The following is a 24,319-nucleotide window of genomic DNA, read 5'->3' on the forward strand; positions in this document are numbered from 1 at the left end:
TGAACTAATTTCTCAGCATCTTTCACAGACATCACATTGGTTTGGGGCAGCCACCTGTATAATGTGTCCTGGCTGCAAAAGTAGAAATTTTTAAAGAGTTGTTGATAAGACTGAGTCCAAAACAGAACTGATCACTTATAGTATAGATGGCAGATTTAAAGGCCCATTCAGGAAGTGATGTCATCTTTAGGGCCAGAACCGGAAGTGACATCATCTCTGGGACCAGACCCAGAAGTGGTGTCATCGGGACTGGAAGTGACGTCATTGAGGGTGACGGAACTTGGCGGGATTTCCCGGGAATGGTCTGCAAGTAACTGAGAAAGACAGTCCGCACACTCCGCCACCCGGTGGTCGGTGGTGGTATCACAATTACTCAGGCTCTTTAGCTACCTCCTGCTCTCACGTGTGTGACAATAGTAATTTGCGCTTCACCTTTAGGAGAATAACAGTTCAGAGTGTTCACCTTTTGTGTTTTTTAATCCTGCCAATTACTGCAGTGGTTGTATGGCTAGAAAGAGTGTTTAGGGGATGATAAAGGTTGGAAAAGGGACATAGGCAGCAAGGTGAAATTAAAATACTTTTTAGGGAACTCAAGCCAAACTTTGCTGTTTGATTTGTCCAGCTATGTTAAATACATTTTTATAAAATGACAGTATACTCAAGTTTACTGTGTCTAACACTGACATCTCATCATGCACTCTTCCTGTAATTAAATATTTAAAAGAAAATTTGTTCAGCTTAACAAACTGTTGAAAAAGTAGCATAGGATTTCTTTACTGCATAGGCATCTGTTGTGCGGTTAGTGCTCAACATTATCTGCAATGATTTATTCATTATATTTTATTTTATTTTCACATAGCCATGAAATATTTGTTTTCTTTTATTAGAAAACAATACATGATTACACAGTAGAATTGTACATTTGTATTTTATTATTTGTGGATTGTGTCAAGTACTGCATGTATTTCCTCAATTATAAAATTTTGTTTGACTTGTTACAGCAAAATAAAAAAGTGTTTATCCATGCTGATAATTTAGTATATGTTTTTTGGCATATTTTGCAGGTTTATGTTGAAAAGAACAAAGCCAGACTACAACATAAATCACTCTTCAGCCCGCCTCTCAGAAGAAGTGTTAGCCGATGACAGAGACGACTATGAATACCTGATGCAGACATCAATCGTAAGTGTGTTATGGTTTGTTTTTGAAAATATTACTACTTGTTCCTAATAGTAGTCGCAAGTACAGCAGACAACCTACTAATCTGGAAGAGGCTGAATATAATACCCTCTTGAAAAAAATGACAGAAAAACAATCAAATAACTTGATAACATATTTATTGCAAGAGCCTTAGTTGTCAAGAAATAGCTATATATTAATTTGTTTTTTATTTGTTTTTTTCATCTAGTATTACTACTCAGTTAGAATATTTCCTGGTCAGGAACCTACCAATGTGTGGGTTGGATGGGTTACTTCTGACTTTCACCAGCATGACACATCCTTTGAAATGGAGAAGGTTCGCACAGTGACTGTTACACTTGGAGATGAAAAAGGAAAGGTCCATGAAAGGTTATTAAATAAAACAGTACTTTTAATCTGTTGTATTTAATCAATTTATATTTGCAGTGTTTTTGTGTGCCTAAGTAGGTGGGTAAGCAAAATATTAAAAATGTCTTTGCTGTGATTATGTAGTGGAGAATCTCCTCTACCTTCCTACCTTTCCATTGGCAGTAAAGTGTACCAACAGCTCACCTCCACTTTCTCTTTCTTTCTTTGTCTGTCTCTCTCTCTTATTTTTGCTAACTTAGAGTTAGTTTATAATCAAGTAAACAAGTTATCTGCCATCTCAAAATTACTACTTAACCCAGCCAGGAAATATCGTATCTATAACATGAGCTAGTTATTCTCCGTATACCCCTCCACCTAGTCTTGCACAAGGGCAGTATTGATTAAATATTTGTTTGTACCCTACAGGACATTAAAAGTTCAGAGTCACATTTAGACAGAAAATAAGTGCATTTTTGTCCATACTATTTTTCTGTCCTATAACTAGAAGCCTTTGTGTTTGGGAGTTTATGATGTCAGTTGGTCACACAACTTGGGGGAACATTATTGTGGTCTGTATTCAGTTCATGTGCTACCAGTTGAATATCTCTAGATTAGATTGTGTAGTTTCGTTTTCTTAATTATGTGCTATTTGACAGGAAAACATAACACTAAAATAAAATGCAATGTTTTATTCATGTGTTGTTGCTGTTCAGGATTCATTTTTAAAAGGTTTACTCAAGGTCTTTGTTTTGTTCTCAGCATTAAACGTAGTAACTGCTACATGGTGTGGGCAGGAGAAAGTACAAGCCCAGGACAAGGTCGCAACAATAATGGATTGGAAATAGGCTGCCTAGTGGATACTGCCAGTGGCTTGCTAACATTTACAACCAATGGGAAAGAGATAAGCACTTACTACCAGGTACATTTTTTTCCTAATGTGTAATGATGAGTAAGATTTACAACACCCACCTGGATCAGGAAGAATGTAATTTGTTTAAAGATATTCAAAATATTTAACAATAACAAGATAATAGAGCTGTGTACAGTAAGACAGGATTGGATTTGTATTAGTATTTTTGTTAAAGACATTAACGTTTTGATTTGTACTTAGGTGGAGCCCAGCACAAAACTGTTTCCTGCTGTTTTTGCCCAAGCTACAAGTCCTAATGTTTTTCAGTTTGAACTTGGAAGAATAAAAGTGAGTTGCATATTGATCAAAGCATATTTTTTTGGGTTTTATATTGTATGCTTGATAAATATAAGATGTGGTCACCTTGAAGTTCCAGTTCATGTCTCTGTACATCCTGCACGAATGACCACTACAGCGTGAATTTAAATTTTGATTAGAATACATTTATAAAATTAATTTGAAATTCATAGGCAGAAATGATTGCTATTATTTTATGCTTGTTACTAAATATTCCAAGTAAAAATGATAATGTGCGATTGCAAGAAATTTTATTTAAAATCCTTTTGTGTTCCTTGCATCTCTTGTTTGTTTATTTCTGATAGTTTCTCCATAATACAGGTGCTAACCTTTGGGTAATTTCACTCTGAGTACGAAATGATTTTTTTCTTTTTTTTTTTTTTTTTGGTTTGTCTGTAATCTGTGAATTTTATTACACTTCACCCTGACAAAATTGTATGAATAAAATCACATAAAATGCTCAAAGATCTACTGGTAAATAAAAATGGTGTTATCTAAATCTGTTTTAAAATAAAAGTGTCAATTGTATTAGAAAATAAGGTGAGAGAATGACTTCTTTTATTTTTGGCAAAAAACCTGTATTAATGAAGTTACAGCAGGATTCCTTCGGTGCGCATCTGCAAAAAGGGAAAAATAATTAAAGCTAATTTCATGCTAAACAAATATAGAATATGTGTTTCTGGTCATTACATTAGACTAAATGTAAAATCCAGTTTATTACACTTTGTAGGTAACATAAACTGCTCTCTTTTGATGTTTTGTATTCTTTCCTTTTTACTGTGCATTTCAATTTATATACGTAAGGAACTGCCATAGCCCACAGCTTGATATAAGTCAAGCAAAAAAGTAAGTACACTCACTTTCATTTCTGTGGTTTGCTAATTCAGGACATCATATACAATCCTATAAACCTCTAGTCCTAAAATTAAATAAATCTAACCTCAGGATACAAAAACACAAATATTACACTTTGTTATTATTTTTTCAATGAAAATAAGCCAATATTTTAAAGTCATGTGTGAAAACGTATGTCTACCCTTTTTGTTTCTGTGTCATTTAAGAAAGTGTTTAAAGGGATATGGTACTCATTAAATGAGCTCTATCAGGTAACATTATTAGTTAACTAATAAACTTCAGTTAGTTTACATTTATTTATTAACATTATTAGTGCAACCACTTCAATAGAAATGCAGAACGCTTGGTAGTTGATCTGTGACATTCAAGTTTGTGTTAACAATATGCAAAAGACATAAAACACCTGAAGCAATTTCAGGATCATAAGAATATTTGCATATAATTGTAAGTCCATTTCTCTATTATGATAATGATTATATAAAAACATTTATAACAGTTGTTGATTTTCATAGGAAACTGTATGCCAACAAATTTTCTCCTAGAACAGAATTTATGATGCTTCTCGAAATTTCAACAACCCAAAAGCTGCATTTATTGGTCAACAGACCTCTATCCAAATGGTAAATATTATAGCAAGTGTAAATGTAATACCAGTTTAAATAGGAGATCTAGGATCTTAGGTTTAGAAAAGTTGCAGATGAATGATGTTCAGTATAAGATTCCAAAAAACAATATCTTCTGAGTCAACAAGGCCAAAATGGAATTATTGGTCTTTTTGCACTGTGTCATATTTACGCAAACTAAACAGAATGTTATCACCACTTGAGCCCAGCCACATAGTCCAGTGGTGAAGAGGTAATTATTTGAGGTTGTTTTGCAGCCATAAAACCTAAAATCATTACGTTCACCTGAACACTTCTTTATAGTAGAGTACTCTAAGGGAAACTCTAAGTGCCATCTGTCTGATATCTAAGTTATACTGAAATTGGATTATGCAACAGGACTGTCATCATAAGTACATATGCAGATAAAGAATTGAATGACTAAAAAGGAAAAGGATAACGACATTCACATGAGCAAAACATAGCCCAGATCTAAAGACAATATTGAAATCTGGTAGTACAGTAACAAAGCTGTGAACTTAACTAATGTGGTGTTGTAAGGAGTAGCGGGCTAACGTTTTTCTTGGATGATGTTAAGAAACTGAAAAACCCACGCAGTAAACAATTTCTTCAAGTTACTGATAACACAAGTTGATCTTTAAGCTACGTAAATCCTAGGGTATACTTACTTTTTAACACATGACTTTTCCAAATGGCTTATTTTTTGTTGGATAAAAACACAAAATAAAATATGTATAGGACGCTAATTGCACAGAAGGATGCAAATAAATATTGAAAACATTGTTAAAGAGCATAGTGACACCGTTTAATTGGGAAACGTATCCTGCTTGTATATAATAGGTTATGTCTGTCATCTGGCACTTTGCTGTTGGTGAATCATGGTCTGAGAAGGAGGCATGTGTGAAAAGGATAGGGAATGCAAGTTTAAGATACTCTTTTGCAGGTAATACCACATAAATGTCCTTTCTTTTGAGTTGAGTACAGTAATATCAAAGATGAGTTGGGAGGAGTGGCAAGGGAAATTTATTAGTGTAGTGTTCACAGAGTGATTTGACAGAGAAGTTGCAGAAAGTTGTGCAGGAATTTTCATTCATAATTTATAGAGAGTCTCGTCATGAACCGTGTTTGTTGTCACAAGAGAGACAAGCGATTCATGAAGTTGCATGGATTGGCTCTAGCAGACCCCCGTGACCCTGTGTTCGGATTCGGCGGGTTAGAAAATGGATGGATGGATGAAGTTGCATGATACAAAAGAATTGTCATAGAGTGTCACAGCTACTGTAGTTGAAGATACAAGTTGCAGAGACTAAACTGCCACACTGAGGATTCTTGTCACAAGAGAGTTGCAATAGTGTTGCTAGAGAAGCATAATAGCTCCACCACCAGGCCCGCAGTGTGAGTGTATCATAAGTCTTGATACCATTGTGAGGTCATCTGATTGACACAAAGAATCAAAAGTGCCCAAGGCTGATGTGGAAATAATCAGACGTTTGTATAACTACAGATTTCACTGTAGATGAGCAGAGAATTCAGTTTGTATATAGTTTGACATTGCAGTGATTAAGGTTAAGAGTGGATGCTATTATCTATTACCAGGATAGTTGGAACTATATGTTGTCATGTGAGGGTGATAACTAGTGTTAGTAGAATAGGCCAAATTTCGAAAGATGTTTGGAGAGAGAAAGAGTTAGTGAAACTTGGGAAGTTTAACTGTATCTGCCTTGGCAGTACTTTGTTTTTGTTTTGCTTGCTATTACATGTGTTAAGTGTGTGAAGGAATCAGGGCTTGATTTAGTTTTTATGCCTTAAAAAAACTTTAGCAATGACTTAAGTCTACAACATTATTTTTTTAATTAATTTGTATATTTCTAAATATGGTTAATAAGTGTTCATAGTGCTTTGATATATACTGTAGATTCTTTCAGCATTGTTATGATGGCTTATGACTTTGATGTTCACACATGCTTTTCAGTGAAGCTGATGTTGTCTTCTATTTACAAAATAGTATGCTGATCTAATGATTTAGGATATCACATTCTCATCGTAACAAGATTATAATATTGGCTTCTTTTAAAACATTCTTAAGTGGTGTAAAAAGCTACTAAGGTAACACAATATGGAGACACTATTATATAGTCCTATACACAAAATCTAGCTGAAAACATGCCAAAGATTTTCTTCTTAACTGCCCACAGCCAGCCATTCAGGCTTAGGAGGATTGATATATTCTGCATGTTGTTTATCACATGAGGTTAGATTTATCATTTTTTATTTGATGAAGACTGGGTGATTATTAGTTATATCCTGATATGTAAAACCATAGAACTGAAAGGAGGTCTACTTCCTTTTTCACAGTAAAAGGTCTTATAATTGCTTTTTCTAATTATATATGTTATGTATGTCTATGGATTATAAGTTATTTTGTCTTCTGGCTCTGCATTTCAGCAAAAAAAAATTGTAAGTCTTTCTTTATAAATTGAGCAACTGTGTTAACAGACAAACCATGTTATGTTTTTCATTCCGTAAATTCAATTAACTAGTTTTATGTTATTTTTAATGCTACTGAAGTATGAGTGGACTTCAGGTGAATAAAATTAGACATAACAAATTGATAACATGATTTACAATTTTAGTAATGGCATTGCTTTCTGCTAAAGAACTGTTGAAGCTTTTTTTGTTTTAATTATAAATAATTTTACATTTTCCTTCATATTTCTAGGTTTATTCATGTTACTAATGTGGAACAGTTTGGCATGCTTTCAGTTTGACCGCTTACAAATAGCTTCATGCTGTTTAGACTAGGTAGTTGGAGAGTATTACACATTTTTAGACGTCTTCTAGTTAAATAGCAAAAGGCACCTGCTAGATAAACACAAATAACTTTAGCTTTTGAGAATATTTTTGCAAGTTTTATCAGAAATTGTCTTTGATTATATTTGTTAGAAAAGCTTGCAAGAGAATGGATTAGGATTTTACACTAAATTTTTCATTAATCATATATATATATTGTGGACCACCAGGGGGCATACCAGCCACCCTGCCTGACAAGGATAGACGTGAGACACATGTTCTGTCTAGCACACACATTTTATTTATTTTCCATGGGGGCCAAACGCTTTTCCCCATTCCCCACGCTCACAGCACAGTCAATACAGTACCAAAACCAAAACTCAGTCTTTTCTTCCTTTTCTCTTTCTCTGCCACCTCCACTCCTCTCCCAGCAAGCTTTGTTCGTCTTCTCCTGACTCTGGCTTCTGGAATGAAGTGAAGTGGCCCCTTTTATAGGGCACATGGAAGTGCTCCAGGTGCTCCAAGCTCTTCTTCTGGCAGCACTTCCGGGGGTGGCAGAAATGTTGCAACCCAGGGCTTAGAAACAGTCAAGGCACCTCCTGGTGAAGGCCATGGGCCCCAGCAGGGTTGAGCTTATAAGCTCCAAACCTGTGGCTCCCCTGTAAGCCAGGGAGGTTACCCTCTCATGTACCGGGGGAGGTATTGCCCTGAATATGCCCTTGCCCCGATCCTTCCATCATAGGGTGTCCCAGCCATCCACCAAAACATTTTGAATATACATAATTATTGTGTGATATCTAAAATTAAGCTATATGATCATTATTTTATGTACTTATTCTGGACTTAGTTTATTCTATTTGGATTCTTCATAGGCTGTCATATTTAGGTGTGTCTCTGAAAGGACTGAGGACATTTGAGTAGTTATGGTCTTGCAGGTGAACACATTCTGAAACCCTTAACTCTGTAGATTCTTCTTGCCAGTGGTTGAAAAAGCTGGGATTAGGAAAGGAGTTCCATCTTTTTTTATCTGTTACTTAACCCATGTTGTTTGTAGTAATGTCTGAGAGAAAAGTTTATTCAGTGTTTCTATGGAGAATGGGAATAACAATTTCCTGTTGCAGTAGGCTTCTATGGGGACTAGTGCTAAAGAAATGGGAAAGCAATATCAAAGTGGCCATGAGAAAATCTTCATTTACTTTTGTTGCATAATGCATAATCATAGTCTGAGAGAGGTGAAAATCTAGGAAAGAAAAGAAAGTGAAAACATTATCATGTTGAAATTATGCTATGTATTTCTGCATGTCTGTGGTGCTTCAAAAAGCAGAAGGTCCATTCAACTGTGCAGTTTCACAAACTGCTGTTGAAAAACAGAAATACAGTATTGTGGATTAACAATGACTGAATGAGGAGAGAGGTTGGTCTTCAATTTGAAATCTCAATCCCATCTGAACACTCTTCCTAGCCATTCATAAGAGCATTTTCTAGAAGTGGTGCATTTAGAAATATTTTCGCCAAAATACATATGTTTAGGACATTATGAGCACACGATTGGTTGTCTGACATATTAGAACAACAGAACAATCTGGACAAGAACAGGTCATACAGCCCTATCCATTTAATTCTTTTGAAAACACATTAAGTCTAGTTTTGAAAGTCCCTAAACACCAATTGTTTACCACAATACTTGGTTTCTTATTCCAAGTGTCTGTGGTTCTCTGTGTAAAGAAAAACTTCACAATGTTTGTGTGAAATTTACCCTCAACAAGTGTATCCCTGTGTTCTTGATGAACTCATTTTAAAATAACCGTCTCAATCCACTGTACCGATTCCCTTCATAATTTTAAACACCACAATGATATCTCCTCTTAATCTTGTTTTGCTTAAACTGAAAAGGCTCAGCTCTTTTAATCTTTATTCAAAATTCAGCCCCTGTAGCCCAGGAATCACACTAGTCTTTCTTCTCTGGACTTTTTCTAGTGCTGCTATGTCCTTTTTGTAGCATGGTGACCAAAACTGCACACAATACTCCAGATGACGCCTCACCAGTGTATTTTAATGCTTTAGTAGACCCTCCTTGGACTTGTACTCTACACATCCTGCTCAATAGTTATCATTCTGTTTGCCTTCTTAGTGGCTTCTGAACACGGTCTGGAAGTTGAGAGTGTAGAATCCACTATGAATCCTAAATCCTTCCCATAAAGTGTACTTATGATTTTCAGACCTCCCATTTGGTATTCAAAAACCTCTCATTGTGTATTCAATAATATATGCATTATATGATACAAATAAATGGAGATTTTTATCATGGACGTGTTGGTATTATTTGATGTTTTTTCAGTGTTGGTCCCCAGAGAAGTCTATCATATCAGGAACTTTGTTATCTCTATTTTCCATGGAAACATAAGATTACGTAGTTTTCTTTGCCATTATTATAGACAACACAAGTTAAGTAAAAGATAACAGAAGTATCATTTTTGGTTAGAACATTCTTTTAAACATTTTGTCCACTCTCAGGATTCAAGAGAGTCAGATTTGGAATACCAGATAACTGGGATGAGGACAGAGAGCCACTAACATCTTAGACCTGGCTCTACATAGCTAAAATATTTTCAGATGCTGAAAATTGAATCTATCTTTTTCCTAAGGTTAAATAAAACAATTATTTAGTTATATAGTAAAAACAAAAAAAACTCCCAGTTCCAGTTAAAGTTTGAATAATCAGACATAACACATTCATATTAGAAATGTGGAGGCATTTCTTGTGATGGTTTGTTTAGGCAGCCTGAAACAATTTCCTAAGTTATATTATTACTGTATATACCCTTAAATCTTTTAAGAGCTTAGTGGAAGAGATTCTTGGCAAAATTAGCTTTTTGGTAAATGAAGTGAACTGTCTGTTTTTGCCTAAGAATTATGTATTATGTTCATCTAACTACATGAAACATGTAATATCAGGTACTCCCCTTGATCTTCCATTGAACAAAGCAGATTGTGCAAATGATGGATTGATAATTTGAAAAACAATGTTTCACTTGTGGACTACTGTATGCATCTAAAATCTTTGTCAAGTTTGTTTAATGGTGTTTCCATTCATGTTCATTATATCCTTATTAGTTTTTGTTATTATGGAACAAAATGATTTAATACACAGATTTATGTCTGGTTTATTTGCTGTAGAATGTCATGCCACTGTCTGCTGCACTTTTCAAAAGTGAACGTAAAAATGCGACACCCCAGTGTCCTCCTCGACTTCATGTTCAATTCTTGACCCCAGTCCTGTGGAGCCGAGTTCCAAATGATTTCCTAAAGGTGGATGTTTCGAGAGTCAGTGAAAGGCATGGTTGGCAAGTACAATGCACAGTGCCACTTCAGTTCATGTGCCTTCACATTCCTGAAGAAAATAGGTAATTATCAGTGGGAGGCAAGAAGATATTGTAAACAAGATTTTTTATTTTAAAACAAATGTATTTAAATACCAATATTTCTAGTTTTGATTTTCTTTGTTACAAATGTTGGCTGATATTCTTTGTAATGTTTAACTAGCATACATGTGATACCTCAGTGTAGACCTTCTCTGTCTGTCAAAGTTCATGTTCAAATCAGTAGAAATACCTCTGAAAAATGTGAGTGACACTTGGAGGGCCTATTCCCCTTTAAGTTTAAAATATATCTTGCATTGTTACATCTTCAAATATTATATTACATTATTAATTTTTCATAAAATTGCCATATCTGTTACAAAATCAGTGCTTTAACATTTTATATTTTGTAAAAATTATATTGAAGTCATTGTAGTTTTGTAGTACAAGACCAAGTTGCCATTGCTCCTTTCCTTTTGTATTTCAAAACAGACTTTCAATATATTTAAGGACATCAGTACAGACCTGTAGTCCAACTTCTAAGAAGAATTCCTTAAGAAGTAAATAAGACAAGTCTCTTGTCTCTTAATATTTATAAGCTGCATTTGGGGTATTAGTTAAGCATAAAATGATGCATCCTGGTAGCCAGTAGCAAATACCTACTGAAATGTTTGGCAAGGTGATAAGATCAAAAACTTACCTTTACAAAGCTTGATGGACAAATGGAATGCAGCAGTTAGAACATTTGAACAGTTAAGACAAAAACAGGCCTTTCATCCCAACAAGCTCATTCATCCTATTCATGTAGTTAGTCTAAAACAGCATGAAGTTGAGATCTGAAGGTGGCTAAAGTCCATCTCTCCATCACATTACTTGGTAATTTAATCTATGTTCTTTGCTTAAAGAAAATCTTTTTTACAGAATTTATTTTAAAATAACAGCTGAGATCCACTGTACTAATTTCTTTCATAATTTTAAATATTTGATAATGTCACCTCTTCATCTCTGTTTGCTTAAATTGAAAAGGTGCAGCCCCTTTAATCTCTCGTCATAACTCAGAACTTTTAGTCACAGAATCGACCTAGTCACTCTTCTCTGGAATTTCTCTTGTGCTGCTATCTCTGTTTTGTAATATGGAGACTAAAACTGTACTCAGTACTCCAGATGGGGCCTCGCTAGTGCATTATATAACTTTTTAGTATAATCACCCTTGACCTGTACTACACATGTCATTAAATATAACCTAACAGTCTGTTAGCCTACTTAATCACTTCCGTATGCTGTCTTAATGTATTGAAGATTCAAAAGGCTGGATTTATTGTCACCCAAGAAGTGGACAATAGTTCTACAGAGAAAATTTCACCATCTTCGTTTGAAGTTCTGTGTAAACATGAATCCTTTAATTGTATCCTGAGCTTTTTCATTTCCCAGTTAAGCCATCCTATATAAATGGTTATGCACCATTTAGTGGAATGTGAATTTTTAGTACTGTAAACTGTACATTGTAATGCATTTAGTTTGGTGCTATACAGTACAACCAAACTCCTCTAATGGAACATGAATTACACAAGGCAGAGAGCAATAACCTTTTGTCAAACTATTTGATTTTATCAAGGTGTTTGTTTTCAGTACTTGAAAGAACTTTATCTTTAAGAACCACTTTTGTAGCATTTTTTCCTGGTAGTTAGTAATACCTTGAAGAGAAAAGAGTAACCTGTCAAGTAATCAAAAGTTCTGTAAAAGAATGTAAATTACATTTTTCTTGACAAATGTAATTTGAATATTTGTAATTTCTTACTGAAGACTAAAGGTAAACAGTAAATAAAGATTTTCAGATGAAATAAATAAAAAATTTGGTTTCATTTAGAATTTCAGATTGCCAAGTAAGCATACTGACTACAGTTTCTGGATGATCCTTTTGTAATGTTTTGCCTAATCAGTCAATTCCCTCATGTCTCCTCGTAATCTTCTGTTGCTTAAACTTTAAAGGCTCAGGTCTTTTAATCTTTCTTCATTATTCAGCCCTTGTAGCCCTGGAGTCAGCCTAGTCTCTCTTCTCTGAAATATTTCTAGCACTGCTTTGTCCTTTTTGTAGCCTGGTGGCCAAATCCTTACACAGTACTCCAGATGAGGCCTCACCATTGCGTTACCTAACCTAACATTCTGCTAACCTTCTTAATGGCTTCTGAATGCTGTCTAGAAGTTGACAGTGTCAAGTCCACCACGACTCCTAAATCCTTCCCATAAGGTGTACTTATGATTTTCAAACTTCCCATTGTGTATTCAAATATATATGCATTATATAATGCAAATCAATGGAGATTTTTATCATGGACATTTTGATATTATTTGCTGTTTTATTCAGTGTTGGTCCCCAAAGAGGTCTGTTATGTCAGGAACTTTATCTCCATTCTCCATGACAACATAAGATTAAGTATTTTTCTATGCCATTATTATAGACAACACTTGAAAGAACTTTATCTTTAAGACACAATTTTATAGCATTTTTTCTAGTAATTGATATTACTTTGAAGAGAAAAGAGTAACCTGTCAAGTAATCAAAAGTAAACCTAAATCCTGTAAATTAATATAAATGACATTTCCAAAGTGTTTAATTCTTTTAGAAAAAAGAAAAGGAAAACCTTTTTTCTCATCTCTTTGGAATGATAGACTAAATTCTTTGTCTGTTAATAGATTCAGGAAGTACTGCATAAATGTTGAAACTGTCATAATATGTTGTATTTGGAAGACTTAGCCATTACTACAGTCTTTTCTGTTGTATACATTTTACGAGAATGCATTGAGGGAAGCTACTGACATGCGTTCCTCAGAACAAGTTTAGGAACTGGGTAAAAGATGTCTGTCAGATCCAAGTAAAACAATCCTTTCATTAGACTGATACTCAAGCTTCATGTACCTGCACAAATCAACCCTGTATCTCATTATTCCATGAATGAAAAAATTCACTTAGTCACATTATTTTGTGACAGATGATTAAGGCATTTCTGATAAAGATAAGTCCTGAATGTCTACATTAATTTAACACTCATATACTCATACACCACTGTAGAGCATTATGGCTAACAATGCATAGATTAACCATATCCATAACATATATGCCAAGGTAATTCTTAACATATCATGAAGAAATCCTTGATTTGTCTACCAACATTTATATGTTTATGAAGATAAAATACTATACTTGAATTATGTAATGAATTCAGATTTTTTCATTTTTTGATTAGTGTTTAAGGAGTTATATCTAATGGCTACTGTTAATTCCAGTAATGGGGAATGATTTTGAAACATCATAGTACTACACAATTTATAAAAGTAGTGAGTGAGCCTAATAACATATTTAGAATGTGTTTTTTTTGCTGTCTCATGTGTACTTTTGGCTATTTTATAGGTCTGTTGATATCCTAGAGCTCACAGAACAAGAGGATCTATTGAAATTTCATTACCACACATTGTGCCTGTATTCTGCTATCTGTGCTCTTGGAAATAACAGAGTTGCCCATGCACTGTGCAGTCATGTGGATGAAGCACAGCTCCTTCATGCTATTGAAAATAAATATATGCCTGGTCTCCTTAGGACGGGCTACTATGATCTACTTATTGACATTCATCTCAGTAGTTACGCTACAGCCAGACTTATGATGAACAATGAATATATTGTACCCATGACAGAAGAAACCAAAAGTATAACTTTGTTCCCAGATGAGAAAAAAAAACATGGGCTTCCAGGCATAGGCCTCAGTACATCTCTAAGACCAAGAATGCAGTTTTCATCTCCCAGTTTTGTGAAAATTAATGGAGAGTCCTTTCAGTTCAGTCCTGAGTTTCCTTTAGAAACTCTTAAGACTAAGACTATTGAAATGCTGACAGAAGCTGTCCAAGAAGGCAATCTGCATGTACGGGACCCTGTTGGGGGTAGCACAGAATTTCTTTTTGTGCCGCTCATCAAGCTGTTCTACACACTTCTTATAATGGGTGTCTTCCACAATGGAGATCTGAAAAACATTCTGCGTCTGATTGAGCCCAGTGTCTTCTCTGAAGAGGTGGTACAAGAGTATTCTGCCAATCCTGACTGTGATGGCATTAAAGGAAAATTGAAAGCTGAAGGCTTGGGAGTACAAGGGGAAGGCATCTCTGTAAAAGTTCCTAAAGAAGGGCTGCTTCAGATGAAGCTACCAGAGCCGGTCAAACTTCAGGTAAAGGCTACTGTCCAAAACATTTTTAGTAACTTCAGGAATTATTGAGTCAAATTACGTCCTAGTTAAATATTTCATTTAACCTTTTACTGTTCCCTTAGTAAAGTTAATCCCTAGTTAGGTAATTTATTTGAAATTTTACAGTTTACTTCATAATGGCTTCTAGGCATCTCTTGTATTTATACTATTAGAAGGTGTTAAATGGCTAATAATCATTATTTGTTCTTTTCCATTGTTTAAGGTTAGTTTCAGTATCATATTATTTTTGTTTTTAAAATTTTTGTGGCACCACATGAATCATGTAAAATAGTAAAAAATCAATAAGTCAATAAAACCAGGTTTAAACCAACCAGCAGGAAACTGTGTTATCCTATAAGCCATGTGCCTTCTTTTAACTAGTGGCTTCCCTGCTTATCCCACATGGGCTTTGTAGCAAAGGAGTCGCCCTACTGACGGACACAGCTGACCATCTGCAGGTCCAGGTCCCTGCCATCCCATGGCTACAGTAAGGCTCTCTCTCCAGACCTAGGCTTGGGTCCATGATACTCACATTGGAGCTCTCCTCCCAAGCCTCCTTGACTCCCACTGCCTTAGTGGTCTGGTCACTCCTGCTCCTCAGACATGTTCAGTCAGATTGACCCACTTCAACCCTCTCGAGTGTCGGCCACACACTCCTCTCCAGGGTCTCTCTTGCCAACTTCCTGCCTTCTCTCTCCAGAGTGCGCTTGCTTTAGCTTGCTTGCACTGCCTCCTTCTACCTTAGGCCTTCTTCTCTTTTTCACAGTTTCAGGTTCTGAAACCTTTGCCTGTTAGTGTCAATCAAGAGCTGGACAAATTCACTATATTTTTTGCCAGAGTAATTTGCTTCATCATCTTGACAAATGTAATCTGCACATTATTATTTCTTATCAAAGACCAAAGCTAAACAGCAAATAAAGATTTTCAGATAATATAAAAATTTGGTTTTACTTAGAATTTCTTGACAACAATTTCTAGTTTATCCTTATATAAAGTTTTGCCCAATCAATCAACTTCCTTATGTGGCAAAGTTACATTTTTTGTTTAAGGCATTCTAATTTGCCAACAAAAAAAACCCAAAAATGTTATCAGCAGATTGCTTTTTTATAGGAAGCTGCTGTCATAGAAACCATTTAAATCTTAGAGTATTGAATGTTCAAAGAAGGTGTCAGAACTGTAAGTGAATGTTAGAATCTTGTAGATTCAAGTAGGCAAATTAGTTCAGTGGTTGTTAACTAAAAAGAGACATATAATACTCTATAGTTATGGCAGCACTTCAACAAATACTCAGAAAAACTCAAATTTCCTTTTAAGAGCATTATTCAAGAGAGCTGAATAGTTGTAATTTTAAATCATTGTCGCCTGATATTTAATCTTCATCTGATTACTTATGCACAGACAATTCAAAGATTCAGTTTATTATCTTATTGATATTGGGAAAACCCTTAGAATGTTCTACAGCCATTTTAAACATAGAACACATCAACTGTATTGATTTACAGATTTTGTCTGCAAGAATTCAGAATTGTCTTTAATATGCTGGATTAAAAAAGCAGTGGCTATAAACCATGTTAGTAGTAATTCCAGAATTTCTCAGGCTCAATTTTTCATAATAGGTTCTCTTAAAAAATTAAAAACTCCAACCCCTAACTTATTTCTTCTGGAAAAAATAAAGAACCAAACAAATGGAGTCCTCCAGGTTTTAAGAAATTAACTTATTCTATCTGGTGATCCTATTGTCGATTTGTTGTATTGCCTTATAGTGACCTGGATATATTTGTGATGTTTGTAGAAACATCAATTTTATCCTTCCTATCTATCTGTGTCTGTCTGTCTGTCTGTCTGTCTGTCTATCTATCTATCTATCTATCTATCTATCTATCTATCTATCTATCTATCTGTCTGTCTATCTATCTGTCTGTCTGTCTGTCTGTCTGTCTGTCTGTCTGTCTGTCTGTCTGTCTGTCTGTCTAATGAGCTTTTGCAAAAAGCCAAATTTCCTCCTGGAGACAAAAATTACTGCCTTATACAGTAGAGAATATGGTTGCTCAGTTAATCTGCAGCTCAGTGGTCCCCAGTTCCTAAATAAATACTTTACTCCTCATCAAAACTAGAAACTAAAGCTATGGTGATCTATAGTATAAAGAATTTGAAAAATGGCATTGTGTTTTATTGATTGCAACTTCTAGAAAAGCAAAAATATTATCAGCAATTTACCTTTTTCAAGGAAAGATATAAAAACTGAGTCAAATTTTATAATTTTCAGACATATTCCTTTTTCTCTGTAGCAATATTAAGCATTTTAGATTTACTCCATATAATAAAACTTATGTGTCTGTTTTCTTGTCTTTTTGGATTTTGCAGATGTGTCACCTCCTGCAGTACCTGTGTGACTGCCAAGTGCGACACAGGATTGAGGCTGTTGTAGCATTCTCAGATGATTTTGTTGCAAGCCTCCAGGAAAACCAGCGTTTCCGTTATAATGAAGTGATGCAGGCTCTAAATATGTCTGCAGCACTAACAGCTAGGAAGACAAAAGAATTCCGTTCCCCACCTCAGGAACAGGTTAAACTTATCAATTTTCATTATCATTTGTAATACAATGTATTCATATTAAATTAAAAGACTGATGGCACAATGTTTAGAAACCTGTCTTAATTAAAGCTTCAGGAAATTATGTTCAGTCTACTGTATACCCAAATCTGTATCTTTGTGAATTTTCATTGGCAACTCCAACTTCAACCCACATAGCAACACAACAATTTATGTTAATGGGGAAATTTGAATAGGCTTATGTTAACAAGTCTGAATGTGTAAATGTGTACTACAATTAATTGGAGTCCCTTTGAGAATCATTGTTGTCTCCAAGGCTGAATATCTTTATAATAAATTATACTTATTTTACAATAATACCTTAACAAGGTTTAAGTCAGTCCAACACTGCATAAATAAGCACCTCTGTTTCCTGACACTTTTCCTTTGTAAGCTTTGTCCACCGCCTACAGACTCTTTCCTTTCATGATGGACACAGGAGAGCTACTGGTGTCACAGCATTGCACAACTGAAGCCCTTCCAGGCCATACAGAAGTTCACTAAAACAGAGAGCACCACTCCTTACAGCACCCCCTGTGGCACCCAAAGGCCCCAACAGGGTTGCCCGTCCAGACTACAACAACCCTTTGGGTGTCCACACTCGCACCCAGTCAGAGGAGCACTGCTGCACTTAGTGTTGGGGGACAAACTGTTCGTAAAATTCAGTCATTCCTCTTCCATCCATTATTTGTTTCTCCGGGCTAGGATAGAAACTGAAGATCCTCCCAGCCAAGTAGGGAATATATATATATATATATATATATATATATATATATATATATATATATATATATATATATATATATATATATACAAACACACATACTCACTGGCCGCTTTATTTGGTACACCTGTTCAACTTCTTGTTAATACAAATATCTAATAAGCCAGTCACACGCCAGCAACTCAATGCATTTGGGCATGTAGACATTGTCGAGATGACCTTCTGAAGTTCTAACCAAGTATCAGAATGAGTAAGAGAAGTGATTTAAGTGACTTTGAATGTGGCATACAGTAGTTGTTGGTGCTATACAAGCTGATCTGAGTATTTCAGAAACTGCTGATCTACTAGGATTTTCACACACAACCATCTATAGGGTTTACAGAGGGTAGTTCTCTGGGTGAGAATGCCTTGTTGATGCCAGAGGTCAGAGAAGAATGGCCAGACTGGTTTCAGCTGATAAAAGGCAGCAGTAACTCAAATACTCGGTGCAACTAAGGTATGCAAAGAAACCCCTCCGAACACACAACACATTGAACTTTGAAGCTGATGGGCTACAGCAACAGGAGACCATACCAGCTGACACTCCTTTCAGCTAGGAACAGGCAACTGAGGCTACAATTCACATGGGCTCACCAAAATTGGGCAACAGAAGACTGCAAAAAATGTTGCCTGGTCTAATGAGTCTCAATTTCTGCTGCCGCATTCAGATGGTAGAGTCAGAATTTGTCATCAACAACATGAAAGCATGGATCTATCTTGCCTTGTATCAACAGTTCAGGCTGGTAGTGGTGGTGTAATGGTGTGGGGGATCTTTTCTTGGTACACTTTGGGCCCCTTAGTACCAGTTGAGCATCGTTTAAATGCCACACCCTGTCTGAGTATTTTGCTGACCTTGTCCATCCCATTATGACGCAGTGTACTTATCTTCTGATGGCTGCTTCCAGTAGGATAATACGCCATGTCGCAATGCTCAAATAATCTCAGACTGGTTTCTTGACCTTGACAATGAGTTCACTTTACTGAAATGGCCTCCATAGCCACCAGATATCAATCCAACAGAGCACCTTTGGGATGTGGTGTAATTAGAGATTCATATCATGATTGTGCAGTCAAAAATCTAAAGCAACTGCATGATTCTATTGTGTCAATATGGACCAAAAATCCTGATGAATATTTCCAGCAGCTTGTTGAATCTATATCACAAAGAATTACAGCAGTTCTGAAAGCAAAAGAGGATCCAACCCAGTACTAGCAAGGCATACCTAATAAAGTGGCTGGTGAGTGTGTGTGTGTGTGTGTTTGTGTTTGTATGTATATATATGTAGATATATATATATGTGTGTGTGTGTGTGTGTGTGTATTAAAATATAAAATATGCTGTTGTTGTAATTGTAAAATTATGAACAAGGCTCTCTGTGTTTTTCAAACTTTAAGAGAATTAAAATTTTAATTGTTGTTTTCTGTAGTATGCATATTATTTATCTCACTGTGGTTATTCTATATGTAATTTATTTGTTGTGGTTTTCTTAATCCCCCAGATTAACATGTTGTTGAATTTCAAAGATGATAAACAAGATTGCCCATGTCCTGAAGATATACGGGAACAGCTATTAGACTTTCATGATGACCTAATGACTCACTGTGGTAGGTAATTTGTGGCAAAACCCCACCCCCCACAAAATACGATGCTGTTAAATTAACTGCTTGGCTTCTGAAGAAGAATTCATTGCTGCATCTTCTATTTCTTATAAACATGCATTAGTATTGATGAATCGATTTAAGTATTTATTGTGGAATTACGGCAAACTATAAATAAAATATAAATAAAAGGGGGCTTCACGGTGGCGCAGTGGGTAGCACTGCTGCCCCGCAGTTATGAGACCCGGGTTCGCTTCCCGGGTCCTCCCTGCGTGGAGCTTGCATGTTCTCCCCGTGCCTGCGTGGGTTTCCTCCGGGTGCTCCGGTTTCCTCCCACAGTCCAAAGACATGCAGGTTAGGTGGATTGGTGATTCTAAATTGGCCCTAGTGTGTGCTTGGTGTGTTTGTGTGTGTCCTGCGGTGGGTTGGCACCCTGCCTGGGATTGGTTCCTGCCTTGTGCCCTGTGTTGGCTGGGATTGGCTCCAGCAGACCCCCGTGACCCTGTGTTTGGATTCAGCGAGTTGGAAAATGGATGGATAGTTCATAAAAAATGACTTGACAGCCCAGATGCACACACATAACATTTGCTTTGCTTCAGAGCAATCACATATTGGCAGTGTATTAGTTGATTTAAATATTCAGTGTTACAATAAATAAAGTAAATGGAAAGGTATTATTAGAATTTTTAAAAAAATATAAATGGAAAGTTATTATTAGAAATTTTAAAAAATGATGTTGTTATGTTGAAAGAAAAATCTAAAATATCATTCTGGACATCAATGTAAAGAAAGTAGCAATTTGCAACTTTTCAGAGACATACATTATTATCCAGTTTTCTACTACCTTTTTGTAAAATTTTGTCTCCATGAGGTACTAAATCTGTAAAAGCTTGTGTTATTTACATCCAAAAGTGTCTATTTGTTAATTCAGGCTATGATGTTTTAGTTTTAAGTTTTTATTTATGATTTATTGATACTGTAGAATGAATAATTCATTAAGTCAAAAGATTAAAATTGCTTTTCGTTGTGAATTTTTTCTCCCAAACATTGTGTGAATTTTGTGTTGGCTTTGTGGATTGGCAAAGAATTATTTATTCTATATTTGTTTAATCTGTTAAATATGATTAGTAAATTTGGTTATTTGGTTAAATATGATGTGTTTGCAAAATTTGCCCAAAAAAGTCTATGTGGAAGAAAACACATTTCCTCTGGCCTTTCGACTTTTTACAAATAGATGTACACATAAATAAATGTGATGTAGTTTTTAACCTGAGTCTATATTCTCTCATGTTAAGGAATTGAACTAGATGATGATAGAACTAGTGATGGAGACACAGATTTTACAATTAAAGGTAGACTCCTATACTTAGTGGAGAAAGTGGCCTATCTGAAGAGAAAAATGTCAGATCTACCAAAGAAGAAAAAATTGAAAAAGCCAAGTATGTATTATTGTTTACATTTAATAATTGTACTTTTTTATTATATAGCACTGTACTTTATAGCAACTGCAGTCCTGAAAACCACATGGACTTCTCTGAGATTTTAAGCTTTATTTTGTCATTATAATGCCATTATCTTATCTAATATTAATCCTAATAATTTTACTCTGCCATCATCAGGAATAGTAGTACATTTTCTGAAAGAACCAAATGTTTTCTAATAAACTCATATTTGTCCTAGTGTTTATATAAATACATTTCTTTCAATAAGAAACTACAAGGCAATCATTGTGATTTTTTCCTTTATGAGTCCTGTTCACTTAAATGTTTGGTCAAGAATATCACCATTCTAAAACTGAGTTTTACTTCTATAATTTTATTTGCTGTATGTCAAACTGATACCTCCAATTATCAAAAAATGAATATCATAGTGCATTGCATATTTAATCTCTCAATCTAATGATTATTTCGATGATCTAGAATGTAGATTAATTAAAAAATGTGTAATGAGTATAAATTTAGGATTGATCACAAAGATGTAATTATTTGCATGATGCTCATTTCTTAAAAATCACATAAAAAAGATACACCTTGGAACATTTACCTGTCCATAAAGTAATCCTGCATGATTTTTCTTTTTGTTTTCACTAGGCACTCTTCAGCAATTAATATCAGAAACCATGGTGCGCTGGGCCCAGGAATCAGTGATTGAAGACCCAGAACTGGTCAGAGCAATGTTTGTTCTACTTCACAGACAATACGATGGCATAGGAGGTCAGGTTCGTGCTCTGCCCAAAACATATACCATTAATTCAGTATCTGTGGAGGACACAATAAATCTTTTGGCTTCCTTGGGACAAATCCGATCACTGCTTAGTGTTCGTATGGGGAAAGAGGAAGAGAAGCTAATGATACGTGGACTTGGGTAAGTAAAGCAACCCTATCTTGTGCTTGCAATGGCACAAGTGTAACTTATTTTACGGGGATTCTTTTTTAAAAAATATTTTCATGTAAAATAATAAACATTATATACAAGCAGAGACCAATTAGTCCAATAACTGCACTAAAGTAATTTTGTGTAATCAGGTTTATGAGTGTAGTGTCGATGAAAATTATTCTTGTTTTACTGTTGTATTAGATAAGATATAAATTTTACTTGAAGTAATTGATTTCCAGATAATCTTTCTTTGAGACACGGTTGATATGCTTCCTGTTATTAAAAAGATTATGTTTAGAAAATGCATATAAGACATACATTTGTTTTGTAACAGGAGTGTTAAGAATAAATAAAATATCTGTAAAACACACAAATACTAAGACTTTATTGCAATGAAATATTTTCAAAAATATTAACAGATTTCCTGAAGTCAAACAATTCACAGCATTTTGCACTCCTGAAAAAGAACATCTTTAAGCTAATAGCAGGAATGACATATTTGTAATCAATACACAAATTATGTTGTTCATCTTATTTGTTACTAAAACAAACTTTGCATATGCTGCTTGTCACAAAAGTAATGAAAGCAGACAGTGCATTAGTAGATTTGTTGTATTTTCTGTTTCTTTTTTTAATTTTATTATTATTGTATTCATCATATTTAACATCACATTGTAATCTTATTATCTGTGTAAATAAACTTATTTTGGTTCATATTGTTAATGATTAACTTTTAACAAAGATTGATTGATGAATCTATTAGGTGTCATGAATATAAACAGTAATTAATTGATTAATTCATTATATGTCATTGTTATAAACCTGGAGTAGGTACATTCTTTTCTACTGTAATGTATGTAAAATGTGTTTTTCTTGCCTTACAGAGATATTATGAATAACAAAGTTTTCTACCAACACCCAAATTTAATGAGGGCATTGGGCATGCATGAGACAGTGATGGAGGTTATGGTAAATGTCCTTGGTGGAGGAGAGTCAAAGGTAGTGGATGATTTCATTTAAATTATCTGTACATACCAAAGGGATTAGCTGAAAGAGATCTGTTGCATATAAATGAATGACTTGTCAAGAATTAGGGGGTAAAATCATTGTAGAGGTTAAAAAGATTTTAAACTTTACAGTAGTACCTGGTTATTAATTAGATATTATAATTAGTAAAAATACTAGAGCACCACTTCCATAGTTAGCAAAAAACAATTTGTCATATTCAAATAAATATTAAGTGTAATAAATGTTTCTTCTTGTTTTGACATATGTTGACTTTGTAAGTGCTTGGGTTTTATGAGATCAGAATTTTTATTAGACTTCAGCCATATATTAATAAAATTTATAAAGATGTTAATTGGACAGTTTTAGTTGTAGTTTACTTGGAATTAACTATACACCACCTGGATTTAACTAAAACATTAAATTGTGAAAAAGTGCGAGTGTGGTCATCATCAGCACAGGTTTTCTAGAGAATATAAAGTGGTTGGATGTAAGTGAGTGTGGAAGTGCATAAAAGTGTGCCTAATAATTAAATGACATCACTTCAGGGTTGGGTGCTACATGGATAAGATTTAGTTTCCCATCCAAATTTGGATAGCATCAGTAAAAGCTTAGCTGAAGGTTAAATGAGCTCTGTCTACCATGAGATTTGAAATGAAAAAGGCTTGATTAGTATGGAAAAGTGTTTTGATGACTCATGTTCTTGTGGTAATACTCAATAAGCAGTTTCTATGAGGGCAGAAAATGAGCCTAATTCACATGTCCTCTGTATGTGGGATGATGGATGATTAGCCTGAGAAAACCCTCAAATATTAATGGAGATTATGAAAATGCCACACATACTCATATGTATAATGACTAATTTGAAAATCCAAGCCAGGTTTGTGGAGCTGTAAGGTAACAGCAGTAATCAGTAGGCCACTATACCACCCAAAACTGGATGTGTTTTACTAATTTCATGCTTTAATAGTTTTTGATCTATTTCATACTTTGAATAACAGGTATTTTTAAAATATATTTCAGGTTCAATAACTCTGATGCAGGCCTTTTAAATTTCACATGATTAGTGCTAGTAGTAGTAGTAGTAGTAGTTGTTGCAGTATTGTCACTTGTACTGAGTATATAGTAGTGATTGTAACTTTTGTTTTGTTCCATATTGTTTGCATTTTTTAAGGAAATTACCTTTCCTAAGATGGTAGCCAACTGCTGCCGTTTCCTGTGCTACTTCTGTCGTATAAGTAGGCAGAACCAAAAGGCCATGTTTGACCACCTCAGTTATTTGCTTGAAAACAGCAGTGTTGGTCTCGGTAAGTTGTTTTCATGTTTGCTGCATGCTTAAATCTGTATTTCTGTGCTGTACAATATCCACA

General features: G+C 34.9%; 1 protein-coding gene across 3 annotated transcripts in view; it reads left to right on the forward strand.

Moving 5' to 3' along the window:
• The window catches only part of ryr2a (ryanodine receptor 2a (cardiac)), a 612,010-nt gene that overhangs the window by 375,407 nt on the left and 212,284 nt on the right, over positions 1-24,319 (forward strand). For all 3 annotated transcript variants that reach the window (XM_039738686.1, XM_039738687.1, XM_039738688.1), the window contains exons 31-42: positions 1,065-1,182; positions 1,409-1,569; positions 2,308-2,467; positions 2,660-2,746; positions 10,201-10,427; positions 13,792-14,596; positions 16,979-17,179; positions 19,469-19,574; positions 20,864-21,007; positions 21,659-21,932; positions 22,829-22,943; positions 24,124-24,256. In XM_039738686.1, coding sequence (XP_039594620.1) covers positions 1,065-1,182; positions 1,409-1,569; positions 2,308-2,467; positions 2,660-2,746; positions 10,201-10,427; positions 13,792-14,596; positions 16,979-17,179; positions 19,469-19,574; positions 20,864-21,007; positions 21,659-21,932; positions 22,829-22,943; positions 24,124-24,256 — 2,531 coding nt within the window. The remainder of the gene's footprint in view (positions 1-1,064; positions 1,183-1,408; positions 1,570-2,307; positions 2,468-2,659; positions 2,747-10,200; positions 10,428-13,791; positions 14,597-16,978; positions 17,180-19,468; positions 19,575-20,863; positions 21,008-21,658; positions 21,933-22,828; positions 22,944-24,123; positions 24,257-24,319) is intronic.

Source organism: Polypterus senegalus, chromosome 16, assembly GCF_016835505.1.
Source record: "Polypterus senegalus isolate Bchr_013 chromosome 16, ASM1683550v1, whole genome shotgun sequence".
NCBI lineage: Eukaryota > Metazoa > Chordata > Cladistia > Polypteriformes > Polypteridae > Polypterus > Polypterus senegalus.